The 12,050-nt window shown below is 46.7% G+C and overlaps 1 protein-coding gene across 2 annotated transcripts in view; it reads left to right on the forward strand.

Moving 5' to 3' along the window:
- The first annotated feature begins 5,518 nt into the window (after window positions 1–5,518).
- Window positions 5,519–12,050, forward strand: part of MEMO1 (mediator of cell motility 1) — a 28,210-nt gene continuing 21,678 nt past the window's right edge. Inside the window, exon 1 of one of the 2 annotated variants that reach the window (XM_042789524.1) lies at window positions 5,519–5,717. In XM_042789524.1, the coding sequence (XP_042645458.1) occupies window positions 5,657–5,717 (61 nt within the window). In that variant the 5' untranslated portion in view covers window positions 5,519–5,656. Of the gene's footprint in view, window positions 5,718–6,146; window positions 6,178–12,050 lie in introns of those variants that run through there. The other variant, XM_033011063.2, reaches the window with a different exon arrangement.

Here is a 12,050-nt window from a genome sequence, read left to right on the forward strand (position 1 = left end):
ATTGCTTTACTTGTTAAATTGGCTTCACCAATCACAATCTGCTGCATAAAAAAATACACTGTAATGGGAAGAAGATGGCAAATTACGATCTGAATAATCCAGTTCTCAAAGGTAGTGAAGTAAATTTTCAGAGCGTTTACTTCTTTTAAACTCTCCCTACTACAAAACAATGAAAATTCTGTTAAGAGACTTGACAGGCGCTTGCTATCCTAATTTAATCCAGAAAGAAATAAATCCTGTTTTTCCATGGGAAACACCAGTTTTGAGGGCTTCAGGATAAACGTATTTAATCCTGAAGTACAAATTAAGTTATTTTACATTTATAAAAATGAAGAACTCATCAATGCAGTGGGGAACAGATGTAAGGGGCTACAAGTTATGAATAGATGTAGAATAAAAGCTTGAATTGAAAATGGCAACTTTAGATGTATGACAGGCCACTGTGAAGTAACTGCAAGCCATTATCTCTTGATTCTCAAACAATTATTTTTCAGTTTTCTCCACACTGCCCTAGGTAACTGAGCATTTGCTCTGAAGGGCAGTAAAATTAAGCAGAAAATGAAACAGAATACCTGGCTAACACCACAGCACATCTTCCACGATGACTTTTTTAGATCCAATATCCAGAAGTTACCATTCAGTAACAGTGAAAGAACGATCTATGACTCATACACAGTATTTTGAAGTCTGCCTTTTTAAATGCTTCTACTGAGAACATTATCTTTCACCTTGAAGGGGACAGTGACAGAAGAAAGGATTTCCCACTAAAAGCAATTCTGATCAAAGGGTTCTAAATCCTCATATTCTGAAGCCTGTTACCACCTAAAAATACAGTTTGACTTGCCCCATCTTTTTTCTGCATCTCTGGTTTATCAAGGACTTACTCCAAAATCAGCACAGGTCTTTGAGCTATCCATTTCATTTTCTGAAGTGCTGTCACTATTGTAAATGCAGTCTGATCAAAAGAACTCTCTCCCCACCAGACTTTCTAGAAATAAAACAGCTGCTTTCAAAGAGATGAAAAATCTGAAAAATTCTGAAAGATACAAGCAGTTGAAACCAGTAGGTTGGAAAGGAAACACAAGAAGACTTCCTATGCCTACCATGCTTGATGGAATACAGGTTTTGATTTATTCTTAAGATTGTACAAATTACATAACACATTATTCTTAGCCAAGCCTTAGCTTGTGTTCCCTATTCTATTTCACAGTCAGAATTCATTTGAAGAGTGACTCCATAGCCTAGATCACAGAAGTACAGAATGCCAGCTGTTACAGAAAGAGGCATTTTACCATGACGAAAAAAAGTATCAGCACCACTTCTGCTAATGTCCCCCTATTCAAATACACAGTTTTAAGTGAGGACTTAAAATGTAAATGCTTGTGAATAATTGTGGAGCAGTTTACAGCAGTGCTAGTGCAGCACTGACTAGGAATGTGTCATATTCCTCTTCCCAATGTGCTTTTATCTCTCAAAGTTTGCTTTGCAACTGTGCATAATAAACCAGATTTCTGAGAGGAGCCTAAATTGATAAAAGGCTGCTGGATGGTTGCGCTCTCCTGGAAAGCGTATGGCCTTCTTTTTTCTCTGGTGTATATTGAGTTATTTACAAGATGGATAATTACCCACTGATACTATCTCAGATGCTATTACGTTATAGAGGAAGTGGAGATATTTCCCTTGTAAGGGCTATGAAGTTTGCAGGAACCTGCTTTTAATAGTAGAAGGAAGGACTGCTAGGAACAGCAGGTTCCTTAGATGCAAAATGACTGTAAAGAGAAAAACCCAGAGTAACAGTGAACAGCTTCCTGAGAAGGGAGGAGACAGGAAGTGGACAAGGTGAAAAAACATGATAGACAAAAAGACAAAATAAACCACGTGCAAGAGGACAATGAGAACAAAAAGCAAGAAAGCAACAGACCTTGAAAGCTGGGCCAGCTGAAGACGTGTGCCACCCAGGCTGGGCACAGGATGTTACTCAAGGAAGACCCTGCCTACTAAGGGCACACTAACTGGCAAATCACTCTTGCCACAATCTGCCTTCATGCTTCCAGGTAAGAAACAAACTGCCGACAGACACACATGTGTTGCAGCGGTCTGTGCTTCAAGGGCATGCTGACTTGGGGGACTGTCCCCGCATTGTGTCAACTCTCCCCTGCACATCAGAGAAAAATGACTGAAATAATAGCTCTGAACAGGTAAGTGCTCCTGATACTTCTCCCTGTATAAAGTGCTCTAAGAATGATGGACAAAGCAGGAGGATCTCCCAGCCTAACCCATATTTCACAGTATTCAACCAAAAGCTCAGGCCATTCCCTCAGCCTGTGGCTAGAACCTTGCCATACCTCCACATCCTGAGCACCAGCAAGCCCAGCACCACCATCTTCTATTTAACTGAAGAGCTGCCTGCTCTTCTGTTTCTGTCTCTTTCATTTATGTTCTGTGGTGCTAATGGAGTGCATCACCAGCCCTTAAACAAAGAAAACAACCTGTGATCAGGAGGTGACAGTGAGAAGTTTAAAAAAAGGAACCCACAAATCACTAAATGCTGCTCAGTGGTAGTATGTCCAGCTGTGATAGGGAACAAAATAAAAATCCTACCATCATCCTTGCCAGTGGAAAGAGCAGAAATTCCTCCTGGAGTACTATGGACGACAAGCTTTGTCAGGAACAGGCAGAAACTGAAGAGGATGTTGTTCAGCTTCACTGGGCTCTGGATTGAGAGTGCTAATTGCTAACAGAGAAGGGCAGAGATTCACCAGAAAAAGGGCTGCCACGGTGTTTGTGGCATGTGCCACAATCTATGGATTAGCAAAAATGACTGTGCTTTCTATGACCTGCTAACAATGAGCTGCAGCTGTTCCTCTGCATTTATACAGACACTATGTTCACATTACGTACAGTAGAAATTTCATCCTAATCTACACCTAATATAGGGGAGAAAAAAATACACGCAAGGAAAGGAAGGTTAATGAGGAGAGCAAGGGAGGAGGAAACTTAAAAAGGAAGCACAAGGAGAAAAGGGATTCAGCCCAAGAGGTATGCAGCAACAACAAACGAAATATATTTAAGAAATTTTAAAAGGCCAGCTGAAGAGGAAAAAACCACTACATAAAGTAGTAAACCCAGAAAAAATTACTTATGTTTTTACTCATTAAACCATCTAGATTACCACATGGAAGTTCTTACATTCTATTTTCATTGGAGAGGATGTGCTTAGAGGAGATGAAAGGTCATCCTCTAAACGGTAGAAAGGACTAACAGATAATTAAAAATTATTTTAACCTCCAGTTCCCCTAAGATGTTTCTCCTAGAAGCCTCCTCTCACTGTTCTTGGTGGACTGTGGAACAATGATGCATCAAAAACTTTATATGCTGGCATGACCTTTTTTCTAAGTATATAATCACAACATTTATTTTTCCCCATGGAGTCAAATTTATCTTCTGCTGCATCTAGTTAACTTTATTGAGGGATTAGTAGTCAGTTCAGGAACTATTGCCAGTATTGCAGTTTATGTAAAAGATTTGGGAGATGTAAGCGGGTATGGCAACTGCCAATATAGCTTTATGTTAAACCAGTCAGGCAGGATAGGTCTTCCAGTCAAGGCAGCAGTTATAATTCACGTTAACCTTTTTCAACGCACTGTTTGTAAAATAATAATGGAATACTAGAAGGATAGATAGAGCAGTGAAGACTACATAAAACGTTAGACATCTTCTGGCATAGTCAGGCCCCATTTCCTCAAGGCAACCTATTACAAATATTATTCATTGGAGATTCCAGTCCTTCCTGCCCCTCAGCAGCATTGGGTGGCCAGTGTTATGGGTGCAGAGGAGGATCCTCATTAATAAAAATGCCATCAGCCATATCTCTGCAGCACAAGCCTTTTTGATCAAGATATACAGCAAACAATGCCTATGTGTCCCCCCATTCCATTTTACTTAAAAAAAAAAAAGACACAAAACCAAACACCCACAAACCACCAAAGCTCTGTATTTTGCATGCATTTATAACTGGCTGCAAGGTCTTTTTGAAGAATAAAATTACATAAGGGATAGAAAAAGAATGTGTTTCCCGCCCTGGCCCATACATTTTCCACCTCACCAAGCACCACTCTGCCTTAACACCTTAATGGCTGCAGCCCCTCATCTCTCCCGTCGTGGCTTCCCTCTCTCCTGGTTGCATCTCAGACGTCAGTGGCCAGAACCGCTTTTTCCCTTCCCCCCCTTTTGTACTGGCCACACTCCCCTTCGCAGTTCTGCCTTGTTAGTCGTTTTGAGCTACGCTTGGCATCTCCACAGCAGCAGCCCATTCACCATGCTAATAAAAAAAATTAAGAGGGGTGGGGAAGGATGGAGCTGAGGAGACTTCTACACAATGTATTCCCGCAGCAGCCCTCGCGGCGGGCCGCGGTACCAAAGACGTAACGGCTCGGGGAAGGAGGCGTAGGAAAGGGAATTTGCTAGCTCAGAAACAAGGAGCTTCGGCCCAGCAAACTCCCCGTGCCCTCAGCCCCCGCCTTTGCGAAACGAGCCCCTCAAACCCCCGAACCGCTCCCACAGCCCGTCGCGGGGAAGGGGGGGGGGGGGGGGTGGGGGGGGGGGGAACGGACGGACGGACACACACACAGAGGCGGCGCCACTGCGTGTTCTCCTCACAGCGAGAGGGCGACCCCCCGGGCACCGAAGTAAGCCGCTGCGCTCCCGGGAACACACCGCCCGGCCTCCCCCTCAGGCCTCGCCCTGTCCGGAGGGAGGGGACGGGGCTGCTGCCGCCAGCCGCGCCCCTCAGCCGTTGCCGGACCCGCCGAGGCGGCGCGGAACGAAGGGGCCCGGCGGCCGCGCGCCCCCAACGGCGGCACCGCGTGAGGGGAACCGCCCACCGTGACCCGGCGGGAGGGGGGGGGCGCTGGGCGGAGCTCCCCCTCGGCCCCTACTCGTGTCACGTCGTTCCCCCCCCTCCCGCCCCAACCGGCCTCCCCTCATCTGACCTGCGCTCGTAATCTTCCCTTCCACCACGGAGACACAGCCCCGCCAATCAGCGAGGCCAGAAGCGATCGCCACGGCAACGCGGCCGGCCAATCCGAGGGGCGCTCTCCCTCCTGAGCCCCGCCTTCTTTCCCTCCCCCCCCCCCCCCCCCCCCCCCCCCGCGCTTCCCCCCACGAGGCGGCGCCGCTCCATTCCGGGCTTGTCAAAGCGGTGGGCGGGCACGGCGAGAGAGGGCGGCCAATGGCGGCGAGGCTTTTGCTTTCGTGCCCAATGGGGGAGCGGCGCCCGCGCGGCCCCTAGTCCACGGGAGCCGAGCCGGGCCAAACCCAGCTGCCGCCGCGGCCTCCTTCTCTTCGCGCCCCCCCACCTGCCAGCGCGGAGTTGGCGGCGGCGGCGGCCTCGGGCTTTGTCCCCGCTCCCCGCGGGGCGACCGCCTGCGGCCCAGCCCGGCCCCGCGCCCCCGGCCCGCGCCGCCCCGCCCGCCGCCCCCGCGCGCCCCCCTCCCGCTCGCCGCCCGCCCGCCCGCCCGGAGGCGCCGCCGGCAGCGCCGCCTCCGCCCGCGGGGCCCGGGCCGTGCCGGGGGAGGAGGGGGAGCAGCGCCGCCGCCGCGGCCGGGCCCGTCCCCCACCGCCTCCCCCGAACACCATAGGCGGCTCCGGCACCAAGATGTCCAACCGGGTACTCTGCCGGGAGGCCAGCCACGCCGGCAGCTGGTACACAGCCTCAGGTACCGGCGCCGCGGCCCGCAGCGCCGCCGGGGGCGGGGGGCGGGGGCTGAATCAGCACTTTCCGCCGCCGGGGCCGCGGCCGGGGCCGGTACCGGGTGCGGGGAGGGGCAGCCGGCCCCGCCCCCGCCGGCGCAGCCGGCACATGGCGGGCTGAGGGAGGGAGAGGGGGCGGGGGGCTGAGGACCGGGAACCGCGGCCCTTCGCGGGCCCGGTGAGGGTCTGCCGGGCCCGGGGGGGCCGGTAGAGCCGGGGCGGGGTCGCAGCCGGTGGCCGCAGCGTGGCCCCGGGGAAACCGAGCACACCCACCTGCCGCCGCGGGCCCCTCCGGGCCGGGCCGCAAAGCCGGGGTCTGGCCGCGGCGTCCCGTCCCACGGCAGCGCCAGCCCGGGCCCTGTGCCTCGCACCCAACGTGGCACTCGCTCGGTGTGGGAGCGCACGAACAGATGCCGGTATTTTGGATTACACTCGTGGTTTGCTTTGTTTGTTTTTTTTTTTTTTTTTCTTTTGTTTTGTTTCGTTTTGTTTTTTCCTCCTGAGAGAATTTGGGATGTCAGGTGTGTTTTGTAGGGTTAGGAGGCAGGTGATGGAGTGGTGGAGGTGGTGGGGAAATAAGGTTTATTTCACTTCATGTAGTCCAAGACGAGCTTCTGTCTTTTCTTCCAGAGCGTTTTCCCTAGTAGCAACGGAAAGTTACAAAGCAGCAGTACAGAATGGGCTCAGTCCATTTAAAAATGTAGTATTTGCAGAAAAAGAATAGACGGAAGACATGGTGCAATGGAGGAAGGGCTACTGCTCCCCTTGCCCTCTCAGAAAAAGACAGAAAAAAAAGACAGTGGCTTGATAGCACATATGTTCAGAAATAAGTTTTACTGGCTCTGGGGGCAGAACTCTGCTGTTGTGGGTAGGATACATGTTTGTATTTTCAGAGCTGTCAACAAGGAGATTTGTAAGGGATGGTCTTACTGGCCTCAGGAGTAAAGATAATTACAAAACTGCAGGTGAACCCACTTAGGTGAACAAGAGGCTGTCATAAAGAATAGTTCAGAGGGAGGGGAGGGATACAGTTAAAACAAAAAAATGCATTCAGGATCCTAAACTGACATTTAAGAAAAAATAGATGTGAAAAGTCATCCACTTGTCTTGACTATAATAGGTGCGGTTTCCCCTCTCCTCCACAAATTACTGAACAAGGTTTGAGGCAAAAATGCAAAGGGAAGAAAAGAAATACAGCGTGGAGTGTAGCAGAGGAAGAAGCAGATTGTGGGATGAGTAGCTGGGCTTTAAATGGTGGGTAGGCAGTTCCGAGACAACAATAGGGGATGATTGTTTTCCTTCTGAGTTTAATATTCCAAACATAATTGGTTTGTCCATTACAAAACTGGTCTCAAATCTTCATTCTGTGTCAATAGCTTGCAATTACAGTTTTTTCCAACTGTCTAGAAAGGTAGGTAGTACTCTGTTTACAGAAAGCAAACAAAATCATGTCAAAGGTATAGATTTAAACACATGCAAAGGCATCAAAATCTTGAAGCTTTGTGGTAACACTTCCCAGCTCATTTGTGCTATTTATACTTTATGAATAAGACAGAAAATGGATTTACAATGTGGAATGGCTAGGCAACCTTACACATAAATTCTGTAGTTTGATTTTGGACATCATACCAAGTTACTGCTGGATACTTCCAAATGAGAATTTTTGTGTGTGTTTTTTTTTTTATTTTATTTTTTTTTTTTTTAATTAAGAGGCCTAGATGCTGTGTTTGGCTGTTTTCTTTTCTATAAAAATTAAATGCATAATTTTGTTAGACTACACCCTGCTAAGTTTGTGTGACTAGTTCAGCCAGTACTACTTGTCTGTAATAAGACATCCAAACACATGTTGCTCCCCTTGCTGTTGGGCAGCCCTCTGGTTATTGCTTATTGAGGAGGTGTGGGATGGTTGCCCAGACACTTACACTGCATGAATAAATAAAAACTGAATGTGTTGTAACAAGTTATGGTGACTATACTTCTGACAACTTAAAGTGTAACTGTTACAGTGTGTATGCTGGGGGGAAGTGATTGGTGTTGCATAGGCTGGAGTTTTGGGAAGTGTGTTTTGTTTTCCTTTGTAGGATTTTCCTTCAACGAGAAAAGAGCATTATTTATGTCCTTCCCTATAGAACTATCTTGTGCTGTTTATGTAGGGCATGTGAGAGTAGGCATTATCCCTGTTCAGCAAGACAGGGATTACCTGTTATTTGTTGTTCAGAAGCTAATTTTTGTGTGCCACTTAGGAGGGTCCATCAAAACTCAAGAGGAAGCAAGTGGGGACCGAGAGGGTGTGTGTTCATCATAGACTTAAAGTCTTCCTGTATTTTAGGCCACGCTCACCTGTCGGCTGCTATTTCAAACTTGTAACGTGGGCTCATTTCCTCAACCATACCACTTGAAGAAAGTCTGGATTTTTACCACGTGGTTTCAACCTGCGTAGCCTCAAAGATGGAGCTGAGGCAGGGATTGGAGTTTGAATTGTGATAGTTCTTCAGCACGTTCCCGTGATTCTCCGGGGATTGTGTTAAGTCCTCCTACCTACTCTCTTCGTGCTTACTGTCTCGGCCCAGAAGCGATTTGCTGGGTTATATATAAACTGGTTAGCATTTAAGTTTCCCATTTCCTGAAAACTGCGCTCTTCCTACAGAGCTGAGTTTGATTACATGGGGCAAGCAGATGCACTGGAAACTCTCATCCTGCTCTGTAGCTAAGATGACCCTGTCTGAAAGGGTAATGAGAAATGTGATTTTTGAAGGATGTGTTCAAAATCGTTATGTCTGAAAGCATGCTAAAGAGGCTGTGTGAGGATGAGGATTTTAAGTGGAAGTTTATCCCGAGATGCCTGGTACCTGAGGGTAAAACATCAACAAAGCATCCAGGATGATGCATGGCATCCTGGACTGGGCGGAGGGTGAGGGTGCAGGGTTGACTACAAAAGTAGAGCACCCATTGCTATGCTTAAAAAAAAAAAAAAAAAAAAAAAAAGGGGTATTTGCAAGATCTGGCTGTAGAAGTCAGCCCTGGGAAAGAAGGGCCGAAGCCAGCTGAGGGACAAAGGATCGATCCAGAATGCAAACCAGCTTTTGTGGCCAGAGGATATCCTTAAACTGGATTAGCTAGCTTCTCTGCACTCCAGGAGTGGAAGCAATATCAGAGGTGAAGCCACAACCAAGTAAGAGGGAGCTACTACTCTTCATGGAGGGTCAGTGTGTAATGTATGTGGGAGGGCTTAGAAGAAATACCACTTGCTGTCTTTAGAGACTGCTCATTTCTGTGGGGCAGCAGTTGCTTCAGCTGAAAGGAGACCCTCATTCCTCTATTTTCTCCAGCTACCGCATATGCACTGCTTAGGTTCTGCCTTGGAAAATACAAGCATGCACTACATTCTGGTGTGAACACATCACCTAATTGTATGATGCTAATTAATGTTTTAAAGCAGGTGAGACTGGCTGTGCAATTATGCGTATCCAGGCATGTTCACATGTTAGAATATCACATCTAACTATAAGTAAACAACTTTGTTGTTATTGGAGGGAAAGTGAGCTCAGTGCTTTCTACCTGAAGCTGAGAAGCGGGGCAGGGAGGAGAAGATGGGCTTCGTGGTGATGTTAATATTTAACTTCCTATGTGTTCTTCATCCATAACGTGCTGTTGTGAAGAAAAAATTTAAAAGCAAGTTCTTTAGGAAGTTTCTGCAGCTGAGCTGAATATAAAAAATTAGACCAAAATTATCATCGTATATTCTTCTCTAGAATTCTTGGTGTGGGGAAGTTCATGTTCATTCCACATGAGTCCATGTAGCATCTCAGTGGACTTCAGATGTGGACCTGTGGAGCATTTGTCTGGCAGCAAACTAACAATGAAGTCAGTTTGGTCAGTTGTTCCTCGTCCTACTTAGCAGCAGCGCTGAATATGGGAAGCTTTACAGCTGAGCTCCCAAACTGAAATAACACCATGACCATTGCTGATAATAAGCCACTGGTCTGAATAACCTGTGTTTTCACTCGCAGACCTTAATCGCTGTGTCTGCTTTTGAAAAAGTTAAAAATGGTATGTGGCATGCCATTGCTTTTGTGGACTAGCAGCCTGGTGCATGGTAGCTGCTAAAAACTTGCAAAAATGAGATAAAGGCATACCATGTACATAAAAGCATTGCCTTGTTTCACTACTGTCATGTAGATTGCTTAAAAAAAAAAAAAAAATCACTGTTATGTGGTGAAAAATATTACACCCTGATTTATTTTTGGAAGAAAGTCCCACTCCTGCTGGGCTAATTCAACCACCTAGCATCCAGACCTCTTGAGAGATTGATTTTGGCCAGCAGGGGGAAGAGGAAGATTAAGGACAACTTGAAATAAAAATGGCGTAATTTTCCATGATTTTGAATGCAGGACAGATACACTCCTAGATACAAAAGGAGCAGCTGAAATACAACGGCAATGGCACACTATCCCAAGCACAGGCTATTTGCAGTCTGGAGGGTGTGGATACTCTCTCCCGATTTACTCTTCCATGTGAGTACATTCTGGAAGTGCTGGGCAGTTCTGTGAGGAATCAATCCATACGTTGCTGAAATTAAAATAAACATTAGCTTATGTGCAGCTTTTTTTGCTGTATAGCATGCCATTACAAGTGAGATGTCACGCATTAGGGCGCTTAACATGGCTTATTCACTGGCAGCTGGCCTGCCTTGCCTGGCTTCTGGAAGTGCTAATTGAATACTGTAGCACTCTTTTTATTAATGCATTTGGTAAGACTTCTTGTCTCAACTTTTCCCCAGTCAGTGGCATGCTGCTACAGACAAAACTCAAAGGTTTTTATTAAGCTATTCCAAATCACAGGAGTAAAATGAAATTGAGAGTGTGTGTGAATAGCAATACTACATGATCTGAAACTTGCCCTGCAACATCACTTTGTCATCTTATTAGGTATGGCTTATTTCTCTGTTTTACTCAACCAAGCCACAGTGATCAGAGGTGGGCTTTCTGGTAGTCTGTATCAAGTTGTTTGAGCTGGAACCACCTTAATTTCCATATGCTTACTGAGGCAAAGGTGGGTTGGCAGAGTAATCGTTAGGTCGACTTGAAAGGGCACTGCGCTTAATTGTCTTCAGAGCTATTTTTTGTGATAGGCCAAGTAAATGGTCTGTCTCCACGTAAATGTTTGAAGAGACTTTAAGTTTTATGGCACTCCTTTGTTGAGAGTTGGTTTTCTGCTGCCCTGGCTTGTAAGTAAAAGAACCCCAAAGGAGGTAGGCACTGCCATCTTGTTGCTAGCGTTTGTAAGGATTAAGCTTCTAATTTGTTTGGACAACAGATGCCAAAACTTCCAAGTAACTGGCTGTCATGCGACGAGGGATGTTCAGACCTTGTCTTTCGGCCTGGGGTCTGCATGATGATGTCTAGGTCAGCTGGAAGGAGTAGTACTTCAAAGAACTCCTGCAGATCAGAAAATAAATGAAAGGGCAGTTGTGTGCCATGAATGATCTGTTTCAAAAAGATGTTTCTCTCAGTTGGCCACTGTTTTAGCATGCTTGCAGTCCCTTCTACTCCTCTGTAATCCTTAATAAGAATCACATTAATGTTTTTTTACTGCCTTTATACCAAATACTGATCTTTCTGATGCCAAAACCTCCTCTCTGTTAATAGCTCTTTGAGGTAGCCAGCTTCAACCTGCAATAGCAGTGTGATTCTGAGATAGTGCAGCTTTTCTCACTTGCACTTTCTGGGGCTTGGGGGCCCCGGAGAGTGACGTGAAAGTGTTCATTTTAATGAATAGTGATGTATTCACAGGATTTGTGTGTGTGTTTGGCACTAGCTGGAATTTTCATCAGCATCAGAAAAAGTGCGTACATCAGTTACAGCTGTTTGTGCTCTGCTGTGATATTTTTGAATCTGTGTGATCTGCTCACCAGGTTTCTGAGGGCAGTCGCTGCTGCTGGGATGTCTTTCACCGGCCCTCAGAGCAGCTGCATCCTACCTTGACTGAGAGCAGAAACCCTTCCCCGTAGCGTGTTGGATCTGAGTCTCTGCATCAGCTGAAGTGGCTAGAAGGAAATAACGTGCGCAATCTTGTGTGTTGTTGGACTGTGAATGCAGGCGAGGGGTTGGGGAATATGGTTGCTATACAATAAAAGAGTCTTTTTATGAAAGTGTTTAACTCTGGTGTGCCAAGAACCCTGGCACGTTCTCCAAAGTTGGAATAACTCATCACAGCTCATTCATAAATGTAGTGTAGAAGTAATGAATCACCATGTTGTTTGTAGACGGTCATGGACAAATGAGTCCGGGAAAACAAAG

Source organism: Tyto alba, unplaced genomic scaffold, assembly GCF_018691265.1.
Source record: "Tyto alba isolate M040663 unplaced genomic scaffold, T.alba_DEE_v4.0 Super-Scaffold_16, whole genome shotgun sequence".
NCBI classification, from domain to species: Eukaryota; Metazoa; Chordata; class Aves; order Strigiformes; family Tytonidae; genus Tyto; species Tyto alba.